We start from the raw sequence: 13,944 nt of genomic DNA on the forward strand, positions 1-13,944 counted from the left end.
GGGCACTAGGGCCACCACAGACTGGAGATGTCCGCCTGACGCTGGGTCTAGCTGAGTCAAGTACACATAAGTAACCAAACTCCTGGCGGCGCCCTGCGCCCTTGTCTCTGTGGCTGGTTATGGGGGACAATGCTTCACAGTTGGAAGAGCTCATGGGGGAGGGGGGCACGGACGTAAGCCCAGACCTTGGTGGCCTGGCTCAGGGACAACGGGAAAGCACCACGTCCCCGGATCCCCACCCTGCTCTGCGCTCTGCTCTGCACTGAACCTCTCCACCAAGCCCACCCGCGTCTACTTGGGAAGGCAGATGAGTCCATACCAGGTGACAAAGAGTTAAGTCGGACCCGCCTAGCAACCCCAAACCACGAAGCTTCTGCGACTAGACAGCAACATCCATCATTTTGTGAGCTTGGAGTTGGGTCCAGATGGAGTCCCGTCTGGGCCGCGCAGCTCTCTGAAGCCGCAAAGAGCCGCAGCATCTGACCCCCCACCCCCACCCCAAGTCCGGTCCCCACGGGGCAGGGGACCCTGTGCAGGCCAACTGAGGCCAAAGCACAGAACTGGACCCAAGATAAGGCAGGAAATCGGTCTGACCGCCAGGGTGCTAAAGGCTGGACCCAGGCTGCGGATGCAGGGGAGCGTTGCTAGGAGACAAGGTGAGTGGGTGCGGATGACGCATGGGGGGTGTGGGCGGGGCCTTAGCCCAGGCAGGAGGGGTCCGGAAAAACAGCTTGTGCAAGGTCACTGCTGATCTCAGGAAAGGCAATGAACACCTTGGCTTGAAGTAAGAGCCAGCCAGAGGACTGGTGTTCCTTAGGAGGGCGATTGCAGCCCACTCCCCCCGCAATCCCAGGCTCCCTCACCCCATGTTCACTGACATTTTGAAAAGATGTTGCGTGATCTTCTCTGGCCAAGGAGACAGGAAAGACTTCTCCAAGGGACGAATGGGTATACATGGTGTGGTCCAGCCACGAGCTAGAATATTATACACCCACGAAGAACACCGTGACTGCTGCACCAAGGCAGATGACCCTTGAGGACACGATGCCCAGTGACATGGGCCATACTCCACAGGGTCTGAGTCAGACCTACAGAGACACAAGTGGGCCAGTGAGGGCCCAGGGCAGGGGAGGAGATGGAGTTAGTGTGGGACAGAGCCGTAGTTGTGGAGACTGAGGTATCTCCAGACAGACAGTGTTGCTGTACTGTGAGGGTGAGCGAGCTCCATACTGCAGAACTGAAGAGGGTCGAAATGGTGACTTTTATGTCAGAGGCATTTTGTTAAATCTTAGAGCCAGGGGCAGGAGGATCCCTGAGTTCAAGGACACCCTGGTCTACAGACAGAAGCCCTATGCCAAAACAAACAAAAAATTATACAGGTCTAGGTTTTTCTTACTATAAAAAAAGAAAATTCAGAAACAGGGAGGGGCTGCTAAAGTCTATTTGCCAGTGGCATTTTTTTTTTTTTTTTTTTTTTTGGCTTTTCGAGACAGGGTTTCTCTGTGTAGTCGTGGCTGTCCGGAACTCACTCTGTAGCCCAGGCTGGCCTCGAACTCAGAAATCCGCCTGCCTCTGCCTCCCAAGTGCTGGGATTAAAGGCGTGTGCCACCACGCCTGGCTGCCAGTGGCATTTTACAATGTGCATCTTAGTGTGTGAGTGTGTGAATCTGAGGCCCACCCTTGTGCATGGGTCCTCTCATCACCTTGTGAGGGGTAGCCCCACCTTCTGACTCTTTCCGTGTCCTGCTTTTCACATTCAGTGAGTGGGTACAGGTGGACTTCGATCCCTGTTTTGTATGGCAGACATGACTTAAAGCTGACTTCTATTGCCCTGTCCTTGGGCGTTTTGTATACTATGACCAGGAGTCCTAGGCTAGCCTAGGCAACGCAGTGAGATGCTGTTTCAAACAAATAGAAAAGGAGGGTGGAGGGCCGACTGCAACTGGATGTCAGAGAGAGGGGAATTTTTCCCACAGGAAGCCTTGTCCTTCCCTGAATCCCGGAGTCCCCCTTACATGAGAAGCACCACGCAGAGCTAAATTTAAAGGCATACTAATTGGGGCAGGCAGATCTGGCCGTGATGCAGGCTGAAACAAACTCCATGGAAACTGAGACGCTTAGGTGTCCCCAGTGTCTTGATAGCAGTGAGTCTTGGAGCCTCAGTTTCCCCATCTGCAAAGTGAACACAAAGAGTGCTCCCTGCACAAGGAAGCAAAGGGTTCCTTGACACCTCTGAAGGTTCTGACTTTAAACATCTGTCAGGAGGACTGGATGTGGCAGCACAACTGTCATCCCAGCAGCACCGGGGATGCTGGAGGCAGAGCATGATGAGTTTGAGGCTAGCATGGGCTATGAGTGAAATTGTCTTAAAGCTAAGTGTTGGGGCATCTTATATTCCTTCCTTTGAGACAGAAGAGTCACACAGCCCAGGTCACCCCAGGCTGCTGAGGCTGACCTTGAAGTCCTGATCCCCTACCCCAGTCTCCCCGTTGCTGGAAAGGTGCTGGGGCTTTGTGCACACCAGGTGAGTGCTGTGCCCGGTGTGCCTGGCCCCAGCCTCCTATAAACATCCCTTAACACTCTCTTGTCCCACCCACATCAAGTGTCTAGAAGGGACAGGCTGTGGCCAGCAGTGGTTTCCTCTCTTCATTCTGTGGTTTGGCACTTCTATTTCAGCTGTAATGGCTTGCCAACAAAGATGGGTCCTTAGCAGCCCTGGAGCAATAGCCACATGGGCCCCAGTAAGGAGGGAGCCACATCCCAGATGCCTCACTCAGCTCCTTGGAGACCAGAGAGCACAGAGACACTTTATGGTGTTTGTTATAGGAAATGTCCTCTGAGCCGGGCAGTGGTGGTGCACGCCTTTAATCCCAGCACTTGGGAGGCAGAGACAGGCGGATCTCTGAGTTCAAGGCCAGCCTGCTCTACAGTGAGTTCCAGGACAGCCAAGGCTGCACAGAGAAACCCTGTCTCAAACAAAAACAAAAACAAGGGCTGGTGAGATGGCTCAGTGGGTAAGAGCACCCGACTGCTCTTCCGAAGGTCCAGAGTTCAAATCCCAGCAACCACATGGTGGCTCACAACCATCCGTAACGAGATCTGGCACCCTCTTCTGGAGTGTCTGAAGACAGCTACAGTGTACTTTACATATAATAAATAAATAAATCTTTAAAAAAAAAAAACAAAAACAAAAAAAAAAAAACAAAAACAAAAGCAAGGAAATGTCCTCTGTACCCTGATCTTCTCATGCTCCTGCCTCAGCCTCTCCCAAGGCTTGGATTTCAGGCTGTGTCCTTCAACCCCAAGGGCCAGTGCCGTTTCAACACATATACTTCTCAGGTAGCCCAGGCTGGCCTTAAATTGACTATGTAGCTGAGGATAACCTTAACTCCTGATACTTCTGCTTCTGCCTCTCCAGTGCTGAGGTGACAGGCCTGTGACACCACAGTGTGTCACCCACTGAGCCCCAGTCCCAGTCCCCACTTTTGGATCTTTGCTAACTGTAGGTACTAGAATAAACATCTGTACAAAGTCCACTAGTAAGACAACTGGAGGAGGTCATGCTAGGCCCGTGCCAGAGCGAGTCAGAAAGCAGGGGCATCTGTCAGCAGTGTGGGTGGTGGCTGATGGTGACAGGAGGGAGAGAGCCTGTGACTCAGTCATGGTCATCAGCAATAGGGTCTGAGAAAAGTGGAACTTTGGGCTGCCTTTATTCCAAGTCTCTGGGCCTCCCTGGCCAAGGACTCCTCAGTGGGTACCTGCATCTGCCTGGGGACTTGTGATTAACGGCTGTGGCTTCTGGCAGTGTCATGTCCACCAGGGTGCTTCTAGGCACCTCTGCCCAAACTTGTGCTTAATTACTTAATTGGGTTTTATTTGCTCTTTTTTTTTTTTTTTTTTTTTTTGAGGCAAGTTCTCACTATGTAGCTCTCTATTTTAGCCCAGGCAGGGTTCCAACTCACAGAGATCCTACTGCTTCTGCCTCTCGAGGGCTGGGAGGATGTTTGAGTGCTCCACAGCTGGCATGTCTGAAAGTACAGGCAGACCAGGCAGGACTGCAGCTTGCCTTGGTCTCCTTCCCGGACAGGGACCTCCTTCCTACTCCTAGCACCTGCGCGTGCCCGAGCCATTCTGCGCTCCCAGCTTTCCCAGGGTGGAGGAAGGAAGGCTAGGATTCAGCGGGGACCCCAGAGCACCCTGCACTTGGTACTCAGCACTCCGCCCGGACGGACGGAGTGGGAGGCGCAGCGGGAGGAGGTGGCAGCGCGGTCTTAGTGAGACCGGCGCTAGGACCCGCGGGGGCTCCGAGCCGGGTCCCCTCCATCCTTGCCCCAAAATGAGGAAGCCTTGCAAGTTGCTCCGAGTTGAGCCACTGGGTGCTCGACCCGCTGGCAGGGACCCTCCGAGGGTCGCGCCCTAAGCAGGTGAGCGTGTGTGCGTGGGTGGAGGGGGACACCACCCTCGAAACGGTCCTGGACCCGGGGGCGTCGGGTGTAACGGGCTGGTTTTTGTTTTATTTTGGTTTTTTTTTCTGGGTGCGGCGTGCAAGTCTCTGAGTGCGCGAGTCCCGGTGGTCACTGCAGGGCCCTTGTGCACCGCAGGCACAGGCACGAGCACAGGTGCACGCGGCTCACTGGCGCCCGTGTCGCACACACGGGGGTGGCTGGTGGCACCTGTGCCCAGATGCACGTGCGCCTCCGCCTGCGTGGCTGCCGTGCAAACCGCACTGAGTCTGAGACCAGGAGCGCACCCCAACCTCCCCGCCCTGCCCCCCTGCCAGCCACCAGCCGGGGATCCTACAGTGCCTGCGCTGGGATGGGGTGGGTCCTCTCAAGATGCTTCTTTGGTGACCCCTTGCGACCCGAGGAGCCAGGAGCTGTACGGGAGCCTGGTCTCCCCAGGTTCCGCTTAGGGTCAGATTCCCAGGAATGACCTTGAGTCACGGCCCCTGCCCACAGCCTCCTCTGCCCACGCCCAGGAAAGAGGAAGCCACAGGCCCAGTTCTTCCTCACACACAGCCCTGGCTGCCACCTGGGCCAGATCACTCCACTCCTGACTCTGGGCCTCAGTTTCCCTTCCCGAGCAATGGCAAGGCGAAGCTCCCGGGTCTCCTGGCTGGCCTTTGAAGGCTGGGAATCTAGGGACCTGCCTCGGGTACTGACCACGTCCCTAAAGCCAAGGGCTGCAGAGGGGCTCCACACCTAAGCCATCCAAGGGATGATTTGAGGGAGGCGCTTTGCTTCCTGGCTGCTGCTGCCACCAGGCCAGACCCTGAGGAAAGAGCTGGACCTGGGGACACTCCCAGCATGACACTGCCTCCCTTCACAGGTGAGCCCTAGATTCTTCGGAGCTTGGCACCCCGCGCCTGCTGCAGCTAGGATGCCAACGGTGAGTGTGAGGCCCTGAGTCACCAAACCTTTTTCAACTGTCCCCTTTGGGGGGGAGAACATGCCCCTCCCCACTCGAGCAAGCACCCACACCTAACAGTCCCCAAGGACCCTCTCCCCCCACCATACTGGCCTCATGTGACTATAATTCTGCCTCTCTCTGTGACTCTGTTTCCCTCCCCCCTTCTTTTCTGTATTAGACATTATCCCCAGACCTCTATTCTTTATTTTAATTTACTCTTGAGACAGGGTCTCAGTGTGTAGGTATGCCTGGCTTGGGACCTGAGAGTCTCCAGGCTAGCCTCAAACTCAGAGATCCACTTTCCTCTGCTACCCCCACCCCTGCCCTGAGTTCTGGGATTACAAGTGTTGGCCAGCACGCCTGGCATCATCATCTTTTAATTTTTGAGACAAAGTCTCACTGTAGCCCAGGCTGGCCTTTGGCTGGTTTGGAGTCCTCTTGCCTCAGCTTTCTGAGAGCTAGGCTACAGGCCTGTGTCTTCACTATTCCCTTGTCCTGTCTTTTATCCTCACCAGCCCCAGCTTTCTCTCAGGTCTCTCTGTCCCTCCCAATTCCCACTTGTCTCTGTGGTCGGTCCCTGACATCCCCCTGCCTCTGTCTCCTTCCCAGCAGCGCTGGGCCCCTGGGACTCAATGCATGACCAAGTGTGAGAACTCTCGCCCCAAGCCCGGTGAGCTAGCCTTTCGAAAGGGTGACATGGTGACCATCTTGGAGGCCTGTGAGGTGAGAGGGGAGCTAGAGGGTAGGTGGTGTGCCTTGGGGGTGCCAGGGCCGACACCCACCAGCTCCTTCCCCACATCTGTTCCCTTCCTGTACAGGACAAGAGCTGGTACCGAGCCAAACACCACGGCAGTGGGCAGGAAGGGCTGCTGGCGGCCGCTGCTCTGCGACAGCGGGAGGCCCTCTCCACAGACCCCAAGCTCAGCCTCATGCCGTGAGTGGCACCCTGGGGGGTGGTGTGAGAGGCCCAGCCCCCTCTACCCCTGCCTTACACAGCCCCCTCTCCACACACATCCCCACAGATGGTTTCATGGCAAGATCTCCGGCCAGGAAGCCATACAACAGCTGCAGCCACCCGAGGACGGGCTGTTCCTTGTGAGGGAATCAGCTCGTCACCCTGGAGACTATGTCTTGTGTGTCAGTTTCGGCCGTGACGTCATCCACTACCGTGTTTTGCATCGAGACGGGCACCTCACCATCGATGAGGCCGTGTGTTTCTGTAACCTGATGGACATGGTGGAGGTGACGTGTGGGGCAAGGCTGGGGAAGGAGGGATGGAAATATTGATGGTGGCCCCAGGAACTGTCATTTCTTTCTCTAGAACTGGGGTCACCTCCCCAGGGAGCTCTATGTTCACACCAACCACCCCTCAGTTTCCATTCTACACCCCCCCACTGTTGCCATAGAAACCCGATCACCTTAGCCTGGCACTTAGAGGAGGAGTCTGGCAACCTCATTGAGACTTGGGGTGGGATGGTGGGAGCGGTCCTGCGGGGCAGAGGCTCACGGCCGGCGGCCTCCACAGCACTACACCAAGGACAAGGGGGCCATCTGCACCAAGCTGGTGAAGCCAAGGAGGAAACAGGGCGCAAAGTCCGCAGAGGAGGAGCTCGCCAAGGGTATGAAAGCTGTACTGCAGAAGGGAGCATCCTCGTGCGCACCAGGCAGACTCCTACCTCCCAGACTCACACCCCTAATTTCATTGCTCACCCTCATACCTCAGCCTTGGCTTGGTTAAGCCCCTGCATCTTCCAACCCTGTCACACTTATCCAGTGGGGGCTATGGAATCCCAGAGACAAAAATCGCAGTGGAGAGGTGTCTGTCCTGCTTGAATCTTCAGAGTGGCGGTAGGGTGGGGGTTAGAGGTCTTTTGGGGGCGGGAGGGAGGGCTTTCAGAGGCAACTGCAGGTCTGTGCAGAGTACAAGATTACGGAGACTACAGCCCTGGAAGATTCCAGAACCTGTGCAAACCTCTCTGTATTTCTGTGCCTTTTGTTCTGTGTGGGTCAGCAAGGGGAAGGTCCTCCCAGAGGCATGGTGGTCCACAGGGGCAGCCATCCTCCTTGTCCCTAGAGGGAGGTCCTGGAGCCATGGCTCAAGTCTAGGGAACCTAGGGGGGACTGTATTCTGATGAAGGCTGGGATGGCTGTGGCTTGCAGGACTGTAAATGGTACCAGGAGTGGGGTGTCCTTCATGCAGCCTTAGGGCAGCTGCTTGGGCAGGCACATGCTCAGGTGTGCCCAGCTGTAGGGATGTTAGCTCTCTGAGTCTCACTGAATGCAAGTTGGGTGGGACAGGCAGGAGGTGCTCCTGCCTACCTCTCAGTGGCTCTCTTTGTCTCTGCAGCTGGCTGGCTACTCGACCTGCAGCATCTGACTCTGGGAGCACAGATTGGAGAGGGGGAGTTTGGAGGTGAGGAGGGGACACAGCAGGCAGTTGAGAACTGACCTCTCAACTGGACAGTGCAGGACAGGTGTGGGCTGTCTGGGAAGTAGCCACACCCTCACCTCCCAGGATCCTCTACTCAGAAAACCTTCCCTGTGTGCTTTGTTCTGGGGCTTGGGTCAGAGGACAGTAGACTGCACGCATGTCTCAGTCGCGCCAGCCGGAAATTATGCAAACATGGGCAGCACCTGTGGGCTCCTTCATGGAACAGAAATTTGGATTCTGAATAATGAGACAGCCATCGTATTTGCATGAATTATTATTATTTTCCTCATTCAGGGCCTGGGGGATGGAGCAAGGCCTCCTGAATGTATTTCCAACTCTCTGCCCAGGCCATGCCCCCAGGCCCTCACTGGGGGATTCCAGACAGGGTGGTCAGCAGGTCTGTCTGTCTGCCTTGCTGGTGGATCCTGACCTCTGTCCTCCTCCACAGCTGTCCTACAGGGTGAGTACCTGGGACAGAAGGTGGCTGTGAAGAATATCAAGTGTGATGTGACAGCCCAGGCCTTCCTGGATGAGACGGCTGTGATGACGTGAGTGTTGGGGTAGGGCCAGGTCCCAGGGCTGGTGTCGCAGGTGTATACTCACTTCATGTTCCCCTCTGCATCCCTGCACCCCCAGGAAGCTGCAGCACAGGAACCTAGTGCGACTCCTGGGTGTGATCCTGCACCACGGCTTGTACATTGTCATGGAGCACGTGAGCAAGGTGTGCAGGGTGGTGGGTGGGTGGACAGGAAAGGGTGGCCCAACAGCCTGGAGACCCCCAAGTCCCTCCCCTTAAACAGGGCAACCTGGTGAACTTCCTGCGCACGCGGGGCCGTGCTCTTGTGAGCACCTCTCAGCTTCTGCAGTTTGCTCTGTAAGTGACATTCCGTCCAGGAAGGTAGGTCCCAAAGTGGAAGGGGAAACTGAGGCCTGACTCCAGGGTGAGCCGGCCTTGTCTGTCTCTAGTCACGTTGCTGAAGGCATGGAGTACCTGGAGAGCAAGAAGCTGGTGCACCGGGACCTGGCTGCTCGGAACATCCTGGTCTCTGAGGATTTGGTGGCCAAGGTCAGTGACTTTGGCTTAGCCAAAGCAGAGCGCAAGGGGCTGGACTCAAGCCGGCTGCCAGTCAAGTGGACGGCACCTGAGGCTCTCAAAAATGGGGTGAGCATCCTTCTACCTCTCTCTGGGACTATGGGGTTCCTCAGAGGGCGCTTGATGTTCTTGATTATGCTCTGTGACACTATGTGCACCCCTCAACCTCTCTGAGCTTCAAGGGGAAATGGTTGCCTCTCTAGTAAGCCCTGGGCCTACAACATTCCTCCTAGAGCTTCCCTCAGCCTGATTCCCCATCTCTGAAGCAGGCCTGGGCTTAGGACAGAGGAGAGTAGCCTGGGATTGTGTCCAGGGAAGCCAAAGGGGCTCTCCTCACCCTGACCTCTGCCCCAACAGCGGTTCTCCAGCAAGTCAGATGTCTGGAGTTTTGGGGTGCTGTTGTGGGAAGTCTTCTCTTATGGAAGAGCCCCATACCCCAAGATGGTGAGCAGCACCCTGGGGAGGGAGGGGCAGCCTGTGTATCCTGTGTCACTGACTGCCCTCCACCCACGCTGCACCCCTGTGTCCACAGTCGCTAAAGGAGGTTTCAGAGGCTGTGGAGAAGGGTTACCGCATGGAGCCCCCCGATGGCTGCCCAGGCTCTGTGCACACCCTCATGGGCAGCTGCTGGGAGGCAGAGCCCGCGCGCCGACCACCCTTCCGCAAAATAGTGGAGAAGCTGGGCCGTGAGCTCCGCAGTGTGGGTGTCTCGGCCCCCGCTGGGGGACAGGAGGCTGAGGGCTCAGCTCCCACACGGAGCCAGGACCCCTGACCCCTGAAGCAGAAAGCAAGAGGACACAGATGCAGGGTCACAGAGCCAGGAAGAGCTCTGCAGCCCGAGACCCCCATACCTGGGACACCCCATAAAGAGCATTTGGAAGGATTTTGTACAACTGTCTGATGCCTGTGTGTCCTCCACCGGCTGTCCTGAGTGAGCAGACACATTCAGCCAGCTGTGGTGACCATGTCCTGCCCACATGAACCTCTGAGCAGCCCTGAATGTTGGTGTCCGTGATGTCACCCAAAGTCCCTGCCCACTCTCTCTGCATGGGCAGACCACAGGCCTGACTTTTCCCCTAGCATCTGCCTCACCAGCCTGTGGGGCCAAGGCACCTGGGGAACAGCCAGGCTAGAGATCCACTTGCCATCGGTCCCCAGGGCCCTGCCGCCTGCCACACAGCTGTGTCACCCGCTGGGGAGGGATCCTGAGCCACTCTGCCTGTTTATGGAGTTGCTATAAAAGCTAGCCTAAAGGGTCACTCCGAAGTGTGAGGGGCACCAGGCTGGGGCATTCCGGTTACATCCCATCTCCGGGTGCCAGTGAATGTACAAAATGTCACAGAAGGGACAGAGATGCCAGGACAGCAGATCTCTTGCAGAGGGGACCCACACTTCCTGACTCCAAGGTCAAGGTGGTTTTCTTCCATGGAAGCCAAGATACCAAAGTAGAGCCAGGCTGGGAGTCAAAGCTGACAAGGACACCTTGAGCACAGCAGCCTGGACGCTGTCTGCCCTCCCAGCCCACCTGCCACACATGCACACTCACTCCAACACACCCAGCCACACACATCCATCTCTCTGTGATCCCACCCACCCATCCGATCCTCATCCACTCTGCAAGCCACCCTTCCAACCATACAGCCTCCCCCCCCCCCCATCTAAACACTCACCCACCACGGACACACCCACCTGCCCACCAATCAGCCCTCATCAGCCATCTGTAGGTGTGGCACATGGCCACACTGGGTGCTGGGACGGAGCACTGAAGGAGACACACTCAGTGGTGAGCTTCACGGAGGTGCAAGACCACAGGAGAGCCTTAGAATGTCAGTGGGATGGGCTGAGGCTGCCGTGTCAGCAGGAGGAGGAGGAAGAGACATTGGTGGTCCAGTCAGAGGACAGCTTGTGCTAAGTCCCAGGCCAGGCCAGGCCAGGCTGCAGCTGGGACTGGGACTGGGAGGCAGGTGAGGGACATCAGGTGACAGGCTCTGTTCTAACTTCAACACATCTTGGAGAGACACACGGGCATTTGGATTAAGATGGACACATCCTTGCCTCTCTGCCTGCTGGGACAGCATCATGAAGGCTGGTGCCAAAAGGGCTTCACAGACTGCTGTGTGGATGGAGCCTCAGATCCCTTCAGTGAGGCACAGGGGTTGCCAGGTCCACCCAAAGCCCTGGCAAGGGAGGCATACCTGCCACCTTCACATGTACATGACCCATTCTCTCGGTCCAGCTGGACCCCAGGGAGACGGGATGAGCTCAGGTCACTTGTCCAGGTGGCAAAGACAGGGTGCAGCCCTGAGGTCCAATGAGCGGCAAGTGAGCTGCACCCACATCCTAGCCAGAAGGGAATGGCAGTCCTGTCCCAGCTCCCTTTAGTGAGGGCGAGACACAGCTGGCTGGGGCTGGCGCCACCTCTCTGCACAAGCACAACCCACCCAGAGGGCCCGTGAGCATACCAAGTCACAGGCCTCATTGTTGAAGTACCTGGACCTAGCCTTGCCTGAAGGCCTTGAGGATCAGGCCAGGCCCAGCCTTGGAGCAGAGGCTAGGGCCCTCCCAGGTCTGGCATCACAGGGCATGACACACATGTGCGTGGCTGCTGTAGGTCCCTTTGGTATTTGTTTATTTCGCGTGTGCATGACCTGCACGGCATGACAAGCAGGTGAAGGTCAGAGGACTCAGTTCTCTCCCCGCTCTGGCTGGCCAGGGTCCCAGGCAGTCTCCCGTGAGATGCCCATCATCACACTACAGCTTCTTGTTCTTGCTCAGCCGGTTGTGACGCCAGATATTCTGTTTGCGAAGTAGTCGCCAGTACTCTCGGGACTCTGGTTCTAGTTCCTCTAGCTTTTTGGGGGGACCCAAGTTCACCTGGAACAGCCTGAGGGTGAGAGGCAGGGCAGCATGGACATCCTGTAGCTCCAGGGCGTGGGTGGGGTCCAGGTGGGCCTCTACACCCAGTCCTGGTTCTCAGTGTCAGAGACTGAGCCTAAGGGACCTGGCCATCCCCACTCTGCTTCCCGTCTGCCCCGCTGCCCCTTGGTCTCTTGTTCCAGCCACATAGGCCTCTTCTCTGCCAGAGAATTGGCTCTGTCCTTCCCCAGGATCTTTGCACAAGGCACACCTTCTACTACTTGGTCCTGGATCCATGTGGCCTCCCCAGGAAACACTTATTGCCCAGTCTGCATCCCACTGCCGCTGCCTCTCCCAATCTCCTGAGAATGTAGCCCACCATATCTGCCTGCTCAGGTAACTGGTTCCCAGCTTTCCCTGGGAAGGGGATACTTGTGCTGTTGACCAACCCTCTGGGTCCCTGGAACAAGGGTAGCTGGGGATCAGTCATAAATGTCAAGAAGCAGAGCCCCGCTGCCCCCTTCAGCCTTTGGGGACATATGGTCTTGTGCACTCACTGGCATCCAGAACCACCCATGACAAGGGTAGACGAGTGCAGCAGGCCTCAGGGGCTATCCTGGAGCACCATGTTCCCGCAGGCTGGGAGTCAGGATTCCGAAGCAGTGTGGTATACTCACCATGTGGGGTACTCAGAGTCTGCCTTCAGGGCCACATCCTGGCCCTCCTTGTAGATGTTGACCCCCATGGCGTGTGTGGTGAGCTGAGTGGGGTCTGTGCACACCTCGGGGTCCTTCAGGGCCTCAGCGGCCATGCCACCCTTGCCGCCCTTGCCAACTGCACAGTGAGAGCACAGGTCACTTCAGCCTGCCCAGCTTTGCCCTCCTTCAACCCTCCTCTGTGTGGCCTCCAACAACCAACAGCCCCAGCTCTCTCCATGCATAACAGGGTCCCTTGTTATGGCACAGACCTGTCCTACTCCTGTGGGCCCTGAAGGCCCAGCCCATACTACACAACCCCTCTTCCATTCAGTGGTGTTGATATGGTGGCACATGCCTGGCATCCCAGCATTCTGGAACTGAGGCTGGGAAGTCATAAGACCCTGTCTCCAAGAAAAAAAAAAATTCTGAGAAGAGAGGAGAGATGGATCGGTAACTCTAGGCCAACTTGGCATGAAACCAAGTCTAAGAACATTTTTACTTATTTATTTTTGAAGACAGGGTATGTCATGATGTAGCTCTCCTGGAACAACACAAAAGAGAAAACACTAAAAATTTTTTTTGAGATGGGGTCTTCCTGGCAGGCCTGGAACTCACAGAGATCACTCTGCCTCTCTGCTGGGATTAAAGGCATCACGTTCGCCTCAAAGCGTAATTTTTAAATAATTTTAAATGATTTTCACGGGTGTGTGTGTGCACTGTCACAGTGCGTGTGGGATTGGTCATCTCCTTCCCTGCTTATGTGGATCCTGGGGATCAAACTCAGGATTTCCAGGCAAGCACCTTGCACACTGAACCAACCTGCCCACCCACATTACTTTTTAAATTAAAATAATGACAATAACTTAGTTGATGTTAGTTATGTTTGGTGATTTACTCAAAGTTGGAGCGCGACACTCAGCCTGGTCCCGCCCTGTCCTGCAAGGGCCGCGCCTGCGCACTGAGCGCAGAGGCTAGCGGCGCACCCGCAGGCCTCACTACGCACCGCTTGGCCTCCGTAACGCTGCGCCTGCGCAGTTAATCCTCGGAACCCCTCCTCCCCAGCAGCGCTCCGGCCGTAACCACGTTGGTTCCTTCGGAGCCGACTCACCTGGCTTCTTAGCATATTCCCGGATAGAGAATCCTCCAGGTCTTCCGGGGACCGGGAGCGCCCGGGGATGCCAGCGGGCCCACATCCGGGAAGCCCGGAGGAGATGGGCGGCCGCCATGACGCTGGCCGGCCGCTCGCACGTGCAGGCTTCCGTGTTACGTCAGCGCTCCAGAGCCGCTTTAGGGCGTTGGAGGCGCCACGGCCTTCTGGGAAATGTAGTCTTTTAAAAAAATTGCCCGACTAATGACTAATTTTAACTTCTGTAGCTATCGACCGTTCAAAGAATATTTCATTAAATTCTTGCCCCCCAGTCCAAGCGGTGATGGCACACCTTTAATCCCAGTACTCT

At 56.3% G+C, this 13,944-nt stretch overlaps 2 protein-coding genes across 7 annotated transcripts; one reads left to right on the forward strand and one right to left on the reverse strand.

Annotated features, from left to right (window-relative positions):
* Nucleotides 1–174: 174 nt before the first annotated feature.
* Matk (megakaryocyte-associated tyrosine kinase) lies at nucleotides 175–10,275 on the forward strand. Of its 6 annotated transcripts, none has more exons than XM_021174250.3 (13): nucleotides 175–656; nucleotides 5,329–5,388; nucleotides 6,022–6,132; nucleotides 6,228–6,343; nucleotides 6,432–6,651; nucleotides 6,935–7,028; nucleotides 7,757–7,822; nucleotides 8,289–8,388; nucleotides 8,477–8,561; nucleotides 8,641–8,714; nucleotides 8,807–9,002; nucleotides 9,291–9,377; nucleotides 9,466–10,269. In XM_021174250.3, the coding sequence occupies exons 2-13, from the start codon at nucleotides 5,380–5,382 to the stop codon at nucleotides 9,703–9,705; spliced, it is 1,398 nt and encodes a 465-aa protein (XP_021029909.1). In that variant the 5' UTR covers nucleotides 175–656; nucleotides 5,329–5,379; the 3' UTR covers nucleotides 9,706–10,269. The 6 variants fall into 6 exon arrangements, with proteins under 6 accessions (XP_021029909.1, XP_021029907.1, XP_021029908.1 ...); XM_021174248.3 differs by lacking the exon at nucleotides 175–656 and adding an exon at nucleotides 3,955–4,424 and having other exon boundaries at nucleotides 6,019–6,132; nucleotides 9,466–10,270; XM_021174249.3 differs by lacking the exon at nucleotides 175–656 and adding an exon at nucleotides 4,368–4,424.
* Nucleotides 10,276–11,536: 1,261 nt separating this feature from the next.
* On the reverse strand, nucleotides 11,537–13,743 carry Mrpl54 (mitochondrial ribosomal protein L54). Its single transcript, XM_021175002.2, has 3 exons — nucleotides 13,596–13,743; nucleotides 12,467–12,623; nucleotides 11,537–11,817 (listed from the first exon to the last, which is right to left on the reverse strand). The coding sequence occupies exons 1-3, from the start codon at nucleotides 13,711–13,713 to the stop codon at nucleotides 11,685–11,687; spliced, it is 408 nt and encodes a 135-aa protein (XP_021030661.1). The 5' UTR covers nucleotides 13,714–13,743; the 3' UTR covers nucleotides 11,537–11,684.
* Between the last annotated feature and the right edge of the window lie 201 nt (nucleotides 13,744–13,944).

This window comes from Mus caroli, unplaced genomic scaffold (assembly GCF_978045245.1).
Source record: "Mus caroli unplaced genomic scaffold, Mus_caroli_1 scaffold_9, whole genome shotgun sequence".
NCBI classification, from domain to species: domain Eukaryota; kingdom Metazoa; phylum Chordata; class Mammalia; order Rodentia; family Muridae; genus Mus; species Mus caroli.

Bases quoted from the DNA above. Each gene is read 5' to 3' on its own strand.
- Matk (XM_021174246.3), top strand. From the start codon at position 5,086: ATGGCAAGGCGAAGCTCCCGGGTCTCCTGGCTGGCCTTTGAAGGCTGG. The intron at 6,652-6,934 runs GTGACGTGTGGG...CGGCCTCCACAG, and splicing joins ACCTGATGGACATGGTGGAG to CACTACACCAAGGACAAGGG. The intron at 8,389-8,476 runs GTGAGTGTTGGG...CTGCACCCCCAG, and splicing joins GATGAGACGGCTGTGATGAC to GAAGCTGCAGCACAGGAACC.
- Mrpl54 (XM_021175002.2), bottom strand. From the start codon at position 13,713: ATGGCGGCCGCCCATCTCCTCCGGGCTTCCCGGATGTGGGCCCGCTGG. The intron at 12,624-13,595 runs GTGAGTCGGCTC...CTCACTGTGCAG, and splicing joins GGAATATGCTAAGAAGCCAG to TTGGCAAGGGCGGCAAGGGT. The intron at 11,818-12,466 runs GTGAGTATACCA...TCTCACCCTCAG, and splicing joins GACTCTGAGTACCCCACATG to GCTGTTCCAGGTGAACTTGG.